This window comes from Scyliorhinus canicula, chromosome 7 (assembly GCF_902713615.1).
Source record: "Scyliorhinus canicula chromosome 7, sScyCan1.1, whole genome shotgun sequence".
Classification (NCBI taxonomy): Eukaryota; Metazoa; Chordata; class Chondrichthyes; order Carcharhiniformes; family Scyliorhinidae; genus Scyliorhinus; species Scyliorhinus canicula.
The window spans coordinates 209,882,786-209,902,791 of record NC_052152.1 but is presented as its reverse complement, the minus strand read 5'-3'; the positions used below and the strand labels follow the sequence as shown (position 1 = coordinate 209,902,791).

Here is a 20,006-nt window from a genome sequence, read left to right as displayed (position 1 = left end):
ACACACACTCATCCCAGCCGCACACACACATTACACTCCCCACACACACTCATCCCAGCCGCACACACACATTACACTCCCCACACACACTCATCCCAGCCGCACACACACATTACAATCCCCACACACACTCATCCCAGCCGCACACACACATTACACTCCCCACACACACTCATCCCAGCCGCACACACACATTACACTCCCCACACACACTCACCCCAGCCGCACATACACATTACACTCCCCACACACACTCATCCCAGCCGCACACACACATTACAATCCCCACACACACTCATCCCAGCCGCACACACACATTACACTCCCCACACACACTCATCCCAGCCGCACACACACATTACACTCCCCACACACACTCATCCCAGCCGCACACACACATTACAATCCCCACACACACTCATCCCAGCCGCACACACACATTACACTCCCCACACACACTCATCCCAGCCGCACACACACATTACACTCCCCACACACACTCATCCCAGCCTCACACACACATTACACTCCCCACACACACTCATCCCTGCCCCACACACACATTACACTCCCCACACACACTCACCCCAGCCACACACACACATTACACTCCCCACACACACTCATCCCAGCCGCACACACACATTACACTCCCCACACACACTCATCCCAGCCCCACACACACATTACACTCCCCACACACACTCATCCCAGCCGCACATACACATTACACTCCCCACACACACTCATCCCAGCCGCACACACACATTACACTCCCCACACACACTCATCCCAGCCGCACACACACATCACACTCCCCACACACACTCACCCCAGCCGCACACACACATTACACTCCCCACACACACTCATCCCAGCCCCACACACACATTACACTCCCCACACACACTCATCCCAGCCGCACATACACATTACACTCCCCACACACACTCATCCCAGCCGCACACACACATTACACTCCCCACACACACTCATCCCAGCCCCACACACACATTACACTCCCCACACACACTCATCCCAGCCGCACACACACATTACACTCCCCGCACACACTCATCCCAGCCCCACACACACATTACACTCCCCACACACACCCATCCCAGCCACACACACATTACACTCCCCACACACACTCATCCCAGCCCCACACACACATTACACTCCCCACACACACTCATCCCAGCCGCACACACACATTACACTCCCCACACACACTCATCCCAGCCGCACACACACATTACACACCCCACACACACTCATCCCAGCCCCACAGACACATTACACTCCCCACACACACTCATCCCAGCCCACACACACATCACACTCCCCACACACACTCATCCCAGCCCCACACACACATTACACTCCCCACACACACTCATCCCAGCCGCACACACACATTACACTCCCCACACACACTCATCCAGGCCGCACACACACATGACACTCCCCACACACACTCATCCCAGCCGCACACACACATCACACTCCCCACACACACTCATCCCAGCCGCACACACACATTACACTCCCCGCACACACTCATCCCAGCCGCACACACACATTACACTCCCCACACACACTCATCCCAGCCGCACACACACATTACACACCCCACACACACTCATCCCAGCCCCACAGACACATTACACTCCCCACACACACTCATCCCAGCCCCACACACACATCACACTCCCCACACACACTCATCCCAGCCCCACACACACATTACACTCCCCACACACACTCATCCCAGCCCCACACACACATTACACTCCCCACACACACTCATCCCAGCCCCACACACACATTACACTCCCCACACACACTCATCCCAGCCGCACACACACATTACACTCCCCACACACACTCATCCCAGCCGCACACACATTACACTCCCCACACACACTCATGCCAGCCGCACACACACATTACACTCCCCACACACACTCATCCCAGCCGCACGCACATTACACTCCCCACACACACTCATCCCAGCCGCACACACACATTACACTCCCCACACACACTCATCCCAGCCCCACACACACATTACACTCCCCACACACACTCACCCCAGCCGCACACACACATTACACTCCCCACACACTCATCCCAGCCGCACAGACACATTACACTCCCCACACACACTCATCCCAGCCTCACACACACATTACACTCCCCACACACACTCATCCCAGCCGCACACACACATTACACTCCCCACACACACTCATCCCTGCCCCCCACACACATTACACTCCCCACACATACTCATCCCAGCCGCACACACACATTACACTCCCCACACACACACACCCCAGCCGCACACACACATTACACTCCCCACACACACTCACCCCAGCCGCACACACATATTACACTCCCCACACACACTCATCCCAGCCCCACACACATTACACTCCCCACACACACTCATCCCAGCCCCACACACACCTTACACTCCCCACACACACTCATCCCAGCCCCACACACACATTACACTCCCCACACACACTCATCCCAGCCGCACACACACATTACACTCCCCACACACACTCATCCCAGCCACACACACACATTACACTCCCCACACACACTCATCCCAGCCGCACGCACACATTACACTCCCCACACACACTCATCCCAGCCGCACACACACATTACACTCCCCGCACACACTCATCCCAGCCGCACACACACATTACACTCCCCGCACACACTCATCCCAGCCGCACACACACATTACACTCCCCCCACACACTCATCCCAGCCGCACGCACACATTACACTCCCCACACACACTCATCCCAGCCGCACGCACACATTACACTCCCCACACACACTCATCCCAGCCGCACTCACACATTACACTCCCCACACACACTCATCCCAGCCGCACGCACACATTACACTCCCCACACACACTCATCCCAGCCGCACACACACATTACACTCCCACACACACACACCCCAGCCACACACACACATTACACTCCCCACACACACTCATCCCAGCCGCACACACACATTACACTCCCCACACACACTCATCCCAGCCGCACACACACATTACACTCCCCACACACACTCATCCCAGCCGCACACACACATTACACTCCCCACACACACTCATCCCAGCTGCACACACACATTACACTCCCCCCACACACACTCATCCCAGCCGCACACACACATTACACTCCCCACACACACTCATCCCAGCCCCACACACACATTACACTCCCCGCACACACTCATCCCAGCCACACACACACATTACACTCCCCCCACACACACTCATCCCAGCCGCACACACACATTACACTCCCCACACACACTCATCCCAGCCGCACGCACACATTACACTCCCCACACACACTCATCCCAGCCGCACGCACACATTACACTCCCCACACACACTCATCCCAGCCGCACTCACACATTACACTCCCCACACACACTCATCCCAGCCGCACACACACATTACACTCCCCACACACACTCATCCCAGCCACACACACATTACACTCCCCACACACGCTCATCCCAGCCATACACACACATTACACTCCCCACACACACTCATCCCAGCCCCACACACACATTACACTCCCACACACACACACCCCAGCCACACACACACATTACACTCCCCACACACACTCACCCCAGCCGCACACACACATTACACTCCCCACACACACTCATCCCAGCCTCACACACACATTACACTCCCCACACACACTCACCCCAGCCGCACACACACATTACACTCCCCACACACACTCACCCCAGCCACACACACACATTACACTCCCCACACACACTCACCCCAGCCGCACACACACATTACACTCCCCACGCACACTCATCCCAGCCAACAAAATGGCAGCGAGGAGAGTGGCCCCTCGTTTTACAGGCACCGAGTTTAAGACCCTGCTGGACGGGGTGGAGGAGAGGTGGTGACCCTGTACCCCAGCCCGGTAAGGAAGCTGCCAGCCGCCGCCATTCGCCGGGTCTGGGCCCAGGTGGCAGAGGCGGTCAGTGCCATGGGTTACCATGGGTAATACCGTCCAGATCGGCCACGGTGCCGGGGAAACTGCAAAACCTCCTCAGGACAGCACTGTGCCCCTGGCACCACCCCCAGTCCACACATTCAAACCCCCCCCCAACCCGGAGGGGGCAAAACCCCCTCCCTGCACCACGGCCGGCACCCATACCGGCCGTCATGGCCGGGGGCCCTGACCACTGAAACCACCAGCTTCCCACGCCCTGGGCTGCATAGTCAGCCTGTCTCACACCCCCACCCTCACTGTGCACCCTCACCCCGACCCTCACCCCCACCCTCACCCCCACCCTCACCCTCACCCTCACCCCACCCCCATCCTCACCCCCACCCTCACTGTGCACCCTCACCCCCACCCTCACACTCACCCCCACCCTCACACCCACCCCCACCCTCAGCCCCACCCCCATCCTCACCCCCACCCTCACTGTGCACCCTCACCCTCACCCCCACCCTCACCCCCACCCCCACCCTCCCCTCACCCTCACCCCCACCCCCACCCTCACCCCCACCCCCACCCCCACCCTCACCCCCACCCCCACCCCCACCCTCACCCCCACCCTCACCCCCACCCTCACCCTCACCCTCACCCCCACCCCCACCCTCACCCCCACCCTCACCCCCACCCTCACCCCCACCCTCACCTTCACCCTCACCCCCACCCTCACCCTCACCCCCACCCCCACACTACCCTCACCCTCACCCTCACCCCCACCCCCACCCTCACCCCCACCCCCACCCTCGCCCCCACACCCCCACACCACCCTCACCCCCACCCTCACCCCCACACCACCCTCACCCCCACCCTCACCCCCTCACCACCCTCACCCCCACCTCCACCCCCACACACCCACACCACCCTCACCCCCACACCACCCTCACTCCCACACCACCTTCACCCCACCCTCACCCCCACCCCCACACCACCCTCACCCCCACACCACCCTCACCCCACCCTTACCCCCACCCTCACCCCCACCCCCACACCACCCTGAACCCCCACACCACCCTCACACCACCCTCACCCCCACACCACCCTCACCCCCACCCTCACCCCCACACCACCCTCACCCCCACACCACCCTCACCCCCACCCTCACCCCCACACCACCCTCACCCCCACTCTCACCCCCACACCACCCTCACCCCCACGTTCACACCCACACCACCCTCACCCCCACCCTCACACCCACCCCACCCTCACCTCCACAACACCACCCTCACCCCCACACCACCCTCACCCCCACACCACCCTCACCCCCACCCTCACCCCCACACCACCCTCACCCCCACTCTCACCCCCACACCACCCTCACCCCCACCTTCACACCCACACCACCCTCACCCCCACCCTCACCCCCACACCACCCTCACCCCCACTCTCACCCCCACACCACCCTCACCCCCACCCTCACCCCCACACCACCCTCACTCCCACACCCCCTCACCCACACACCACCCTCACCCCACCCTCACCCCCACCCCCACACCACCCTCACCCCCACCCCCACACCACCCTCACCCCCACCCTCACCCCCACACCACCCCCACCCCCACACCACCCTCACCCCCACCCTCACTCCCACACCACCTTCACCCTTACACCATCCTCAACTCCACACCCAACCCCCCCCCCCCCCCTGCGGTCTAACCCGGCGGTGGGGGGGGGGGGGGGGGGGGGGGGGGGGGGGGGGGGGGGGGTGGGGGGGGGGGCGGGGAGGAGTTTAGTGCAGAGGCTCCTCGAACACTCTGAGCTGCTGCGGTACAGCAGGTGGAAGTAGGCAGTCCCGAGGCGGTGGTTTGTCAGCCAGGTTCTGGGCTTCTGGAACAGACAGTCCATCGATTGTGGAGATGCCGTCACCGAGCTGGGGACTATATGAGGGGTTGTCGGCGAGCATCCAGCACGTGCAGGAGCAGGAGGAGGAGTCCAGCTGCCTGCAGGAGGAGGTGTCGGCCATGCGTGGCTCCCAGGCCAACACCACACGGGTGGTTTCCACGGTGACAGTCTGGATCAGCCTGTCCAAGGCCTGGGGCATTCTGTGCAGGCGCTGGCCGAGGCCCAGGGCAGGGATGCCCTCTCACAGGCAGCCATGTGCCAGAACCACCTGGAGATTGCAGCGATGCTTCTCAGCCTGGCCCAGCTGGTACAGCCGCAGGGCATCCCCCACGGCTGCAGTGACCAGCGGGAAGGCCTCCATTGCTGTTTGAATTCCAATACCCACTGTCTGCAGGGGCTGAAGGCCGACATGTTAGCCTGGGGCGTACCCCCCATGGGGCGTACCCTCCATGACCAGCCAGGTCCTATGGGCTACATGGTGCCCATGGTTGGCACTGCGTACTTTGCCCCCACATGTTCTCCCTCCACCCTCTCTTATCCCCGCACCCCTGTCCCCGTCGATGCCTGGCACCTTGGGGGCCTCTGGTCTGGTGCCCATCGCTGCTGTCAGGGGTACCGTCGGCTGAAGCTGACCATGCCAGCGAAACGCACCCACCCACCCATCCAGAGCCCCCCTAGAGGGGCTACTGTGGCCATTGCCCTTGTCTGGGCCGCATTATGCCCTGCTGGTGGGTGGCAGCTAATTTTGGGAGGGTATGATGGAAGGTAGGATGTTGGGCGGGTGGGAGCACCTATACGGCTGTGTCACCCTGCAGACCCAGGGGTTAGGGTGGGTGGTCACTGGGGTGTACAGCAAGGTGGCTGCCTTGCGGGCCGCAGCAATGGTGATCTGTGCCTGGACACCACCCCAGCCCAGTGCTGGGTCACCCTGATATTATGGGAGCGGCGTTTTCAGAACCCCAACATGTCTCATGGAGTTCAACCAACCCCCACTTTAATGTATTGTTGCTTTTGAAGCACACGGCTTGGTCTCCAGGTGTAGTATTACAATTATGGTCACGTGGGGTTTTAAACACAAAACAATGTTTATTCCATGAATTCAACTTAACCTTTTTAAATAAACATTGGATCCCTTAACACCCCTTACTTCAAAGATAACCCCGAAAATAATACAACACTAAATAATCCCTCAAAATGTTCCTTCAAATCTCCAAAAGACTTAACACCTTTAAACCGAAACACATCAGGTTGAAGATGTTACTATTGTCAGTTTAAATCACCCAAATGATTCAGAGATAGTCTTTCCTGGCAGAGATCACAGCAGATCCAGCTCACTGCAAACACAGACACACCCACGCTCTTTTTCTTCATGCAGCGCTCAGCAAACCAGCCAGGCACTTTTCAGCTGCTCTCTCAAACTGAAACTAAAAGCAGAAGTGAGCTCAGCTCAGCTCCTCCCACCCTCTGACATCACTTCAGTAATATGAGCTGCTATTTCTTAAAGGTACATTGCTTAAACATCCATTTCTTAAAGGTACTGTCACATGACACTGACCCCATGGCTCCTCCCCCGCCATACCTCCACCCTGGCCAGTGTCCTGCCCGGCAGCCCACATGGCTCCTCCCCACAGTCACGCCTCTCCGTGTCGTACCTCCTCTCTCTCCCTCACCAGTCACGGTGCCTGTTTCTCAATTGTTAAAAGCAGAAGTGAACCTCGCTGTCGGAAATCCGCCGTGGTGGAGATGGAGAATCGCGGAGACTCCGGAGAATACCGGGTCAGGACCGCTAATGATTTGCCAACGGCGTTCACTTTACGTGCAGAGTGGAACGTGGAACGCATTGACACTGCTGTCGAGGTGACGGAGAATTGCGATTTGGAGCTTGCCACGATTTCGGCATCAAAACCGATTCTCCGCACAATCGCGTTTCCTCATCCCGCCGTCAGCTGACAGAGAATCCCGCCCAAGTCAACAGTGAGGGTGGATTTCCGTATAAACTGCAATTGTGTCACCGAGGTGATTGACTCTCTAACACATGGTGGTGGTTTACCGGTATAACCCTCTCCCACTCCCAGGGGCTGGTTTAGCTCACTCGGCTAAATCGCTGGCTTTGAAAGCAGAGTAAGGCAGGCCAGCAGCACGAGTTCAATTCCCATACCAGCCTCCCCGAACAGGTGCCGGAATGTGGCAACTAGGGGCTTTTCACAGTAACTTCATTTGAAGCCTACTCGTGACAATAAGCGATTTTCATTTCATTTCATTTCCATCAATCAAATCTTAATGCAAAGGGTGGCATGTGTCATGTGGAAAGATTCTAAGGAGAGCATCATCTTCCCCTCGGGAATGTCAAAATAACAAAGCCGTTTAGCTCATCTGCTTTCTCCCCGGACTGTAAACCAGCAGTGACTGGTGAAGGGAAAGATATACAGACAGCAACAGTTAAAGCTGCTCACCTGGAGCATATTGGCCAGGAAATACACAAATAAATGAATGAGAACGATTGTGAGAGGATCAGAATGAGAGTTTTGTTTGAGATTTGCTACAGGTACTGTCATTTTGTTCCAGGGATCTGTATTCAGTGGTTAGCACTGCTGCCTCAGAGCACCATGGACCCGGGTTCAATTCTTGCCTTGAATGACTGTGCGGAGTCTGCACATTCTCCCCGTGTCTGTATGGGTTTCCTCCAGGTGCTCCGGGTTCCTCCCACAGTCCAAAGATGATGTGGAGATGCCGGCGTTGGACTGGGGTGGGCACAGTAAGAAGTCTGACAACACCAGGTTAAAGTCCAACCGGTTTGTTACAAATCACTAGCTTTCGGAGCACTGCTCCTTCCTCAGGTGAATCGAGCTGATAAGCCCCGGAGAGTTGCCTGGTTCTTGGCTGCACATGTGCACGGCGGCGTCCTGTAGTGACCACGCCATGCTTCATGATCGTGGCCGCTGGCGGACCCAACCCACGAGATAGTCCAGCCCTTCAACCGGCCAGCGCACGCCGGACTCACCCCCCCACAGTGTCCCCAGCCACAAATAATGTCCCCCCCCCACCCGCGGATCTGCCCTCCCCCGACTGTGGCGGTGCTGGACTGAGTCCGCAGCCGCCATGCCAAGTTCCCGCCGGGTCAGGCCACACGCTAACTCAGCTGGTCGGGGGCGGAGCATCGGGGGTGGGCCTCAGCCCCGCTTTGGAGGAGGTGGAGCATTGCGAAAACAGCACCACCCCTGATTACATCGGAAACTTGGATTCTCTGGCCAATCACCAAACGTGATTTTGGAGACCGGAGAATCCAGCCCAACTGATGCACGATTAGTTGCACAAAGACTTGAGTTGGATACAACTGAGGCTTTATTGCTCTAAGATGTGTGGCCTCCCACAGCAGCTGGCGAAATGGCTGCAGCATGGAGGACACACATATTTATACTCCACCTACTGGGCGGAGCCAGCAGGCAGGGACTACCAACGTACCGTATTACAGGTCCTACCATACATCCTCTAATAGAAGTGCAACAGTGGTTTACCACACCAACTAATCTCATCACCCCCTCTGCATCAAACAAATCTGAGGAAGTCATATCCCTCATACCTTTACAAAAATGCCAATCCCACTCTGCAAAGGCACAAGGATGGATCTGTGAGAAATGGAAAGATGTCATTGTGATTTAGGACGGACCCTCACTCTTGCTGTGCACCAACGGGGCCAGGGTTGTGAGGATGGGGGAGGGGGAACTTGCGGGGACAGAGTCCACGGTGCCAGGCTGGACCTGGTTGGGCACATGGACCCGAGTGTCTGAAAAGAGAACATTAAAGAGGCATTGTCTTTAATGTTCCTCATCAGAAATCTCATTGAAGGGTCCAAGGTTCTAACACTGCCATATATGGAGTACTTCCCAAACCCCTCCGAGGACGGGAACAGCAGACCACCACCTTCAAGTTCCCCTTCAAATCACACACCATCCTGACTTGGAAATATCTCACCTGTTCTTCATCATTACTGGGTTAAAATCCTGGAATTGCTGCTGGAGCGCAGTGCTGTGGAACTCCTGACCAGGCAGACTGCCATGATTAGCTCAACAACACATCTGGTGAAATCATATTATTTGAGATGTAATTTTTAATGTCAGTTTAACTTACCAGCCACCACAAAAGGACCTCCTGGGGGATATTCTCATTGTTACTAGTCAACTGCGGCTGAATACTTGAATTAAATCTCCTGTCGAACCAATGGGAGATGCCTCGATCTGAGATACAGGTCTCACAACGGCAAGTATTCTTCAGACACAATGGTTCCTCCTTCACCAGCCTACGGCTGTAGATAAAGTATGTGGGAGACACAAAGCAACAGATGACAAGGAAAGACTTTATCCTTTTGTGAAATTTCTTTCTGAAATGACAGACCATGGTGCAGTTCAGCTGGCAATCTCTCAGCTCCTGGTGGATTGTGTTAAAATCTCGCTGAACGCTGAGGGATCTTCATAAACTATCATCTGCGATGGTTTAGCTCATCCTTGAACAATATTCTGAGCTGAAAGTTTTAAAGAATGAGAAAATAATTTAGTCAGTTATGATGACGAACAAAATGTGATTATTTCGCTGTCAAGCACACTTGCCCTGCAGGTTCGTGTCCAAGTCACACACCATCCTTACTTGAACCATATCGCTGCCTTTGGGTCAAAATCCTGGAAGTCCCACCCTAACAGCACGGTGGGTGTGCCTACACCTCAAGGACTACAGCGGTTCAAGAAGGCAACTCACCGCCTCCTACTGAAGGGCAATTAGGGATGGGCAACAATTGCTGGCCTAACCAGCGACATCTACAAACTATGAAAGAATGAAAAAAAAACTAGCCCGCTTCCCTCTAAAACAAAGGGTTCCTACAACTTACTGTGAACAATGTTAAGGAGGGTGTCATTATGATTGGCCAAATCCATAAAACCAAAGATACAGGAGCAGAACTAGGCCATTCAGCCCATCGAGTCTGCTCCATCATTCAATCATGGCTGATATTTTCTCATCCCCATTCTCCTGCCTTCTCCTCATAACCCCTGATCTTCATATTAATCAAGAAATCTCCTTAATAATTAAGAACACCAGATTTGTGCTTGAGGTGCCGTTACCAACAAGGCTACAGACCAAGAGCTGGAAGGTGGAATTAGACAGAATAGTTCTTCCCTAGAACATAAGAACTAGGAGCAGGAGTCGGCAATTTAGTCTCTCGGTCCCGCTCCACCATTCAATACGATCATGGCTGATCCCATCCTGGCCACAACTCCACCCTCCTGCCCGTTCTCCATAACCTTTCAACCCATTACCAATTAAAAATCTGTCTAACTCCTCCTTAAATGTACTCACTGTCCCAGCATCCACCGCACTCTGGGGTAGCGAATTCCACAGATTCACAACCCTTTGGGAGAAGTAGTTTCTCCTCATCTGTGTTTTAAATTTGCTACCCCTTATCATAGAATCCTTACAGTGCAGAAGGAGGCCACTTGGCCCATCGAGTCTGCACTGGCCCTCTGAAAGAGCACTCCACCCAGGCCCAAACCCCCCAGTTTAACTATAAATGCCAAAATTCCATTCGCTTTCTTTATTACCTGCTGTACCTGCATGCTAGTTTCTGTGACTCATGCACAAGGACACCCAGATCCCTCTGCACCAGAGCTCCCCGCAGTCTCTCCCCATTTAGATAATAAGTTGTGTTTCCATTTTTCCGACCAAAGTGGATGACCTCACACTTACCACGTTAAACTGCATCTGTCACAGTTTGGCCCACTCTCCTAATTTATCTATATCCATTTGTAAGGCTCTTATTTCCTCATTGCAACTTACTGTCCCACCTATTTTAGTGTCATCTGTAAATTTGGCTGTAATACCTTCTATCCCTGTATGCAAGTAAATAGTTGGAGCCGAAGGACCGAACCCTGTGACACCCATTAGTTATATCTTCCCACCCAGAAAAAGAGCCATTTATCCCGACTCTCTGTCCCCTGTCCGTCAGCCAGTCTTTTATCCAAGATGATAAATTATCCCTAATCCCATGTGATCCAACCTTGTGAATTAACATTCTGTGCAGCATCTTATCAAAGGTCTGCCAGAAGTCCAGATGTACATCTACAGGATCCCTTTATAATTACTCAAGATGGCACCAGAGGGTGGCAACTCTCTGCGAGTTCTCCCCACAGATCCACTTCTTGCACCTTTTCTTACCGTTCTAACCTTTTAAAACTCAATTCTAACACTTATATAATCACTAACCATGTTCTTTTATGTTTACTTCCTGGTCCAGATAGTCTCAGACTTCTGGGAATTGACCCACATGACCTGTCCCGACCTGACCCGGCAGGACTCGAATGGCGACCTGACCCCGACCTCGACCTGGAAGCGGAATAGGCCCAACAACAATGAGGGCCGACCCCGACCTCACCTAGAATTTGTTCCCGCATCAGGAGTGCCCAACCCGGCCCGACCCGGAGAGGCCAGGCCAGTGTCCCGACTCACCGGAGGAAGGAAAGGAAGAAAATCGATGTTGTGGCCCAGCCAGGCCTAGTGGAGACCCGATCAATCCCAAGAGCACCGACCTGATCACTGCCGCTGGATCTGAAGCCGTGAGGTGAGGGAGGGGATGTAGAATTTTGGCAGTATACTCGTGAGGTTGGCTTGGTTGAACTCCCCGGCCGCAAAGAACAAAGAAAAGTACAGCACAGGAACAGGCCCTTCGGCCCTCCAGGCCTGTGCCGACCATGTTGCCCGTCTAAACTAAAATCTTCTACACTTCCGGGGTCTGTATCCTTCTATTCCCATCCTATTCAACGTAATCACCTCCAAAGCAGAGAAGACCCCACGCGATGACCCAAGCAAGATGAAAGGAAGACAAGACTTTGCAGAACCCCGGGGCCCGACCAGATCGTGAAGATGCCACCCCCCCCCCCCCCCCCCCACCCCCCTTCCCCCGGCGACCCCAAAATCTCAACCAGAGCCCAGGAGCCCTCCAAACTCAACCACTTACCTCCCAAAAGGTCAAACGTCTCTCATCGGAGCCCAGGCGCCCCCCAGAAGCAGCGACCAACAGAGGAAGTGAGGGAAACATGGCGGTCTGCAGGTGAAACTGAAGCAATGCTGTTTCAAGACCCCTCTCCCCAGTTTACTCCTGGCAAACGTCCAAGTGATCGAAAACAAGCTGGATGAACTTAACACTAGACTTAACTCTCAGAGGGAAGTAAGAGACTGCTGTGTGCTCTGTTTCATAGAGACATTCCTCACTCCGCCTCACCGGACTGTGCCATGCAACCTGAGGGCATCTCCTTACACCGGATGGACCCGGGCAAGGCAAAGGGTGGAGGGGTTTGCCTTCTTGTCAACTCCTCCTGGTGACCCTGGTGACCTACTGCTCCCCAGACCTGGGATACCTGACTGTGAAGTGCCACCATACTACCTTCCAGGGGAGTTTACGTCTGCTATCATCACAGCGGTCTACATCCCACCCCAGGCGGAAGTGAAGAAAGCGCTTGATGAATTGTACACCGCTATAAACCTGGAAATGGAATACCCAGAGGCCTTGTCCATCATGGCCATTGAGGGACGTTAGTGATGTTTAAGGGCATTTTGACAAATACATGAATAGGATGGGAATAGAAGGATACAGACCCAGGAAGTGTAGAAGATTTTAGATTAGACGGACAGCATGGTCGGCACGGGCCTTGGAGGGCTGAAGGGCCTGTTCCTGTGCTGTACTTTTCTTTGTTCTTTGTTCTTTGCGGCCGGGTCTTCAACCAAGCCAACCTCACGAGTATCCTGCCAAAATTCTACATCCCCTCCCTCACCAGGGGCCCTAATATCCTTGACCCCCCACATTATCGCAGGCCTCAATATCTTTAATTTTGAAGAGGGATAAGGACCCGGAGCAGTGTGGGACCGACCGTCCGATACCACAGATGAATCAAGATGCCAAGTTGTTGGCCTTGGGGATTGAGGACGGTGTGCTGGGGGTGATAGGGGAAAACCAGACAGGGTTTGTAAAGGGGAGGCATCTATCGGCTAACATTAGGCATCTGTTGAAAGTTATAATGATATCCCTGGACGGACGGAATGTGGAGGTGGTAGTTGCTATGGACGCGGAGAAGGCCTTTGATCGGGTACAATGGGAATATTTGTGTGAGGTACTGAAGCGGTTTGGGTTCAGGCAGGGGTTTGTGGATTGGGTCCGGCCGCTGTTTCGGGCACCAGCAGTGGATGTAAGGATGAACCGGTGAGTTTGGGGTATTTTAGGCTGCATCGTGGGACGAGGCAGCGATGCCCACTCCCCCTGTTGCTTTGGCGATAGAGCCACTGGCAATGGTGCTTAGAGTGCCAAGGTGTTGGCAGGGGATAGTGTAGGGGGGGGACATTGAGCACAGAGTCTCACTATATGCGGACGATCTGTTGCTTTACATATCGGACTCATTGGAAGGTATTGGGGGGATGGGGGGATTATGGGCATTTTGGAGGAATTCAGCCGGTTCTCTGGGTATAAGTTAAGCATGGGGAAGATTGAGGTCTTCCCGATCCAGGCGAGGGGGCAGGAGAGGAGGTTGGGTGAGCTGCCGTTTAAGGTAGTGGGGGTGGGTTTTAGGTATTTCGGCATCCAGGTGGCGCGGGGATGGGAGCAGCTACAGAAATTGAATTCGCTGCGGTTGGTGCAGCAGATGGAGGGGGATTTTAAGAGGTGGGATGTGCTCCTGCTGTCGTTAGTGGAACTGGTGCAGTCCGTGAAGATGACGATACTCCCAAGGTTTTTATTTGAGTTCCAGAAGATTCAGACTTTTAGGAATATGAATGCATTGATCTCGGGGATTGTGTGGGTGGTGAAAGCTTCGTGGTGAAGAAAGTGCTGCTGAGTTGGGGACCTGGGAGAGTGGGGGGTGGGGGGTGGGCTGGTCTTGCCAGATTTGAAGAACTACTACTGAGTAACAAATATAGCCATGGTCAGGAAGTGGGTAGTGGGGGAGGGGTCCACGTGGGAGCGGATGGAGGCAGCCTCTTGTGTGGGTACTAGTTTGGGGGCACTGTTGACAGGGCCCCTGACGTTCTCGTCGGCCAGGTACTCCACAAGTGGTGGTGGCATCGGCCCTGAGGGGCTGGGTACTGTGGCGGCAGCCACCAGGGCTGGAGGAGCCTCGGTTTGGACACTGATTTGTGGGAATCACAGGTTTTCTCCGGGGGGGAGGGGGGAGCGTTGGACACGGGGTTCTGGGGGTGGTGGCGGGTGGAGATTGAGCGGTTTGGAGACCTGTTTCTGGGGGGGGGGCAGCTTCCCAAGCTTGGAGGGGTTGGTAGAGGAATATGAGCTGCCCAGCGGCAATGGGTTCCGGTACTTACAGGTTTGGGACTATGTGAGGAAACTGGTGCCATCGTTTCCTGACCTGCCGCCCCCGGGGTTCAGGGCAAGGTGCTGCCGCCCCCGGGGTTCAGGGCAAGGTGCTGCCGCCCCCGGGGTTCAGGGCAAGGTGCTGCCGCCCCCGGGGTTCAGGGCAAGGTGCTGCCGCCCCCGGGGTTCAGGGCAAGGTGTTGCCGCCCCCGGGGTTCAGGGCAAGGTGCTGCCGCCCCCGGGGTTCAGGGCAAGGTGCTGCCGCCCCCGGGGTTCAGGGCAAGGTGCTGCCGCCCCCGGGGTTCAGGGCAAGGTGCTGCCGCCCCCGGGGTTCAGGGCAAGGTGTTGCCGCCCCCGGGGTTCAGGGCAAGGTGCTGCCGCCCCCGGGGTTCAGGGCAAGGTGCTGCCGCCCCCGGGGTTCAGGGCAAGGTGTTGCCGCCCCCGGGGTTCAGGGCAAGGTGCTGCCGCCCCCGGGGTTCAGGGCAAGGTGCTGCCGCCCCCGGGGTTCAGGGTAAGGTGTTGCCGCCCCCGGGGTTCAGGGCAAGGTGCTGCCGCCCCCGGGGTTCAGGGCAAGGTGCTGCCGCCCCCGGGGTTCAGGGCAAGGTGCTGCCGCCCCCGGGGTTCAGGGCAAGGTGTTGCCGCCCCCGGGGTTCAGGGCAAGGTGCTGCCGCCCCCGGGGTTCAGGGCAAGGTGCTGCCGCCCCCGGGGTTCAGGGCAAGGTGCTGCCGCCCCCGGGGTTCAGGGTAAGGTGCTGTCGAAAACAGGGGTTGGTGAGGACAGGGTGTCAGAGATCTACAAGGAATTGACTGGGAGGGCGCCCCGAAAGGAGACGTTATGCGGAGGTGGGAGGAGGCTCTGTGGAGGGTGAATCCATCCTCTACGTGCGCTAGGCTTAGACTCAGAAGTAACCCACAGGGCACATATGATGGTGGCGAGAATGTGCTGGATTTTTGAGGGGGTGGAGGATAGGTGTGCGCGTTGCGCAGGGGGGGGGCCTCAAACCATATCCACATGGTTTGGGCCAGTCCGAAGCAGGAAGGATTTTGGCAGGGGTTCGCTGATGTGATGTCGGAGCTGCTGAGGATGAAGGTGGTCCCGAGTCCAGAAGTTGAGTGTCGGACGATCCGGGAGTCCAGGGGGCGAGAGAGGCCGACGTTTTGGCCCTGGTAGCCCTGAGGCAAATCCTATTGGAATGGAAGAACTCAGGACCACCGAAATCAGGAGTGGGAGTGGGCGACCTCACGGAATTTCTTTGGTTTCAAAAAATCAAGTTCACCTTAGACCATAAGACATAGGAGCAGAATTAGGCCACTTGGCCCATCGAGCCTGCTCCGCCATTCAATCATGGCTGATATTTTTCTCATCCCCATTCTCCTGCCTTCTCCCCATAACCCCTGATCCCCTTATTAATCAAGAGCCTATCTATCTCTGTCTTAAAGACACTCAGTGATTTGGCCTCCACAGCCTTCTGCGGCAAAGAGTTCCACAGATTCACCACCCTCTGGCTGAAGAAATTCCTCCTCATCTCAGTTTTAAAGGATCGTCCCTTTAGTCTGAGGCTGTGGCCTCTGCTTCTAATTTTTCCTACAAGTGGAAACATCCTCTCCACGTTCACTCTATCCAGGCCTCGCAGTATCCTGTAAGATTCAATAAGATCCTCTCTCATCCTTCTAAACTCCAATGAGTACAGACCCAGAGTCCTCAACCGTTCCTCATACGACAAGCTCTTCATTCCAGGGATCATTCTCGTGAACCTCCTCTGGATCCTTTCCAAGGCCAGCACATCCTTCCTTAGATACGGGGCCCAAAACTGCTCACAATACTCCAAATGGGGTCTGACCAGCGCCTTATACAGCCTCAGAAGTACATCCCTGGTCTTGTATTCTAGTCCCTCTTGACATGAATGCTAACATTGCATTTGCCTTCTTAACTGCCGACTGAACCTGTGCATTAACCTTAAGAGAATTGTGAACAAGGACTCCCAAGTCCCCTTTGTGCTTCTGATTTCCTAAGCACCTCCCCATTTAGAAAATAGTCTATGCCTCCATTCCTCCTTCCAAAGTGCATAACCTCACACTTTTGCACATTGTATTTCATTTGCCACTTCATTGCCCACTCTCCTAGCTTGAGAGGGATTGTGGAGGGTTTTTTAAAAAATCACCCATGATTGTTACTGTGCCATTCTTACAAGCCCCCAATATTTCCTGGTTTGTACTTTACCCCACTGCAGAACTACTGTTTGGAGACCCATATATTATTCCCTGGTCTCCTTGTAACCATGTCTCAATAATCACCACCAAATCATGCCCTTTTGTCTCTATTTGAGCCGTTAACTCATTTAATTTGTTCTGAAAATCCAGTGCTGGTTTTTTAATATAAGACACAAGTAATCCAAGCTGGCTAAATACAGTGCTGAGCCTCAAGGCACAGCCTAGCACTGTCTGTCAGAGGAAGGAACATGTAGCTTTTACTCCTGGTAGAAAGCCTTGATGACCTTCCTCATACTGTTACTGTTACCCCTACTGCAGGCTGTAAGGAGCATTGCACAAAGGTTAAGGGCCACGGTAACCTTGACAGCAGCCATGTCCTGGTGCGAGGTTTGTGTTGTGGCTGGAGCAGCCGACCTAGCTCGATGATGCCCTCCTTTGGTGAAGCAGGACCTCTGAGACATGCCCCAGAGTGGAGTCCAGGTAGATAAAAGTCCCCTGGGTATCGTCTGTGACCTGGTCCGCCCTCCTCCTCCTACCTCTGTCAGCTGCTCCTGGTCTCTCCTGGGTTCCTAGCTGTCCCCATGTGCTCCAGCCCCAAAGGCAGTCCCACCATTAAACTTGTGATTGCAGTGAAACTCTTTTGAAAGCTGACATAAGCAGTCCAGCTCCAGCAAAATCAGGTTCGCAGACGTTTGAGGTTGTAGGAAGCAGAAAATATACCAAAAGACAAAGCAGCCTCGTCACTTCCTTCCTTCCCAAGGAAATCTGCAATTGTACACACACCGAGCTATACCACACAAACACACGGTTAGCAGGAACAGGCCACTCGGCCCATCAAGCCTGCTCCACCATTCAATAAGATCTTGGTTGATCAGATTGTAAACTCAACCCCACATTCCCACCCACCCAATAACCTTTCACCCCCTCTTTTTTTTAAACAATTTTTAACAAATATTTTATTTTCCTTTTTCACATTTTCTCCCAAATTTACACCCACCAACATAGAACATAGAACATAGAACAGTACAGCACAGAACAGGCCCTTCGGCCCTCGATGTTGTGCCGAGCAATGATCACCCTACTCAAACCCACGTATCCACCCTATACCCATAACCCAACAACCCCCCCCCCCCCCCCCCCTTAACCTTACTTTTAAGGACACTACGGGCAATTTAGCATGGCCAATCTACCTAACCCGCACATCTTTGGACTGTAGGAGGAAACCGGAGCACCCGGAGGAAACCCACGCACACACGGGGAGGACGTGCAGACTCCACACAGACAGTGACCCAGCCGGGAATCGAACCTGGGACCCTGGAGCTGTGAAGCATTTATGCTAACCACCATGCTACCGTGCTGCCCGTACGGTAACAATAAACTCATACGGTAACAACAATAAACAATAATCAGTGGCGCAGTGGGTTAGCCCTGCTGCCTCACGGCGCCGAGGTCCCAGGTTCGACCCCGGCTCTGGGTCACTGTCCATGTGGAGTTTACACATTCTCCCCAACAATAATCAGCAACGAATGCAAAGTCAATGCCCATATCAATAACAACAATCCCATCTGTTAGCGGAAGAGATTGGTATATGTGTCAGGATTGGTATAATAAAGATGTCTCAAAGTATTGTAATAGCACAGGTCAAGGGCAAACCAGCAGGCAAGGGGTTAAACATATACCAAGGGTAAAGCAGGGGTTAAAGTCACCCACTTTGGAAATGATTTAATCGTCTCACAGAGCATTTGAATATGAAAAGGGAAACACAGGAGGCCCCAGTAAGTCTGAGGGATCCATTGTCCAACACATTTGCCCCTCTTCTAGAAGTTAAATATGTTGAGCACAAACCCATGAGATTGTAAGGAAACATTGTATTCTTTAATCGTTTTCCCATTACAGGGAGCAGGAAATATGCATTCTGATCACTTTGTATTATTCCGAATGATTCAGTGACGTCAATACCTACTGGTGGCTCTGAAGAACTGTAAATATATATGAATGTAATTCTGAGGACAGGCAGAGCTGACTTTTGCGAGTTACAGGATAGCCACAGAATCTATCTCTCCTCTGTGCACACAGTTTTTCCGAATTAAACAAAGTTTTACCAACACTACGTGGTCGAGAACAGACTTTGAGGTTTTTCTTCCCTCGAATCCCATCCTCCCACCAAACCCCCAAACAACCGCCTGCATGTTAACATAAACAAACAAAAAAAAAGGAATCAGGAATCACCCATAGTCACCATTAGCACATACAGTCAGCCCTCCTCCGTCCAACCCTCCCAACCACCCCCCACCCCCCTCCCCACCCCCTTATGTTCAATCCAATTCTCGAAAGTGCAAAATGAACGGGCGGCATGTGGCGCAGTGGTTAGCACTGGGACTGCGGAGCTGAGGACCCGGGTTTGAATCCCAGCTCCGGGTCACTGTCCGTGTGGAGTTTGCACATTCTCCCCGTGTCTGCGTGGGTTTCACCAAGATGTGCTGGTTAGGTGAATTGGCAATGCTAAATTGCCCCTTAATTGGAAAAGAAAAA

At 54.5% G+C, this 20,006-nt stretch overlaps 1 protein-coding gene across 3 annotated transcripts in view; it reads right to left on the bottom strand.

Moving 5' to 3' along the window:
- The window catches only part of LOC119969771 (CMP-N-acetylneuraminate-beta-galactosamide-alpha-2,3-sialyltransferase 2-like), a 94,895-nt gene that overhangs the window by 55,567 nt on the left and 19,322 nt on the right, over positions 1-20,006 (bottom strand). For all 3 annotated transcript variants that reach the window (XM_038803842.1, XM_038803841.1, XM_038803843.1), the window contains exon 2: positions 10,056-10,446. In XM_038803842.1, coding sequence (XP_038659770.1) covers positions 10,056-10,322 — 267 coding nt within the window. In that variant the 5' untranslated portion in view covers positions 10,323-10,446. The remainder of the gene's footprint in view (positions 1-10,055; positions 10,447-20,006) is intronic.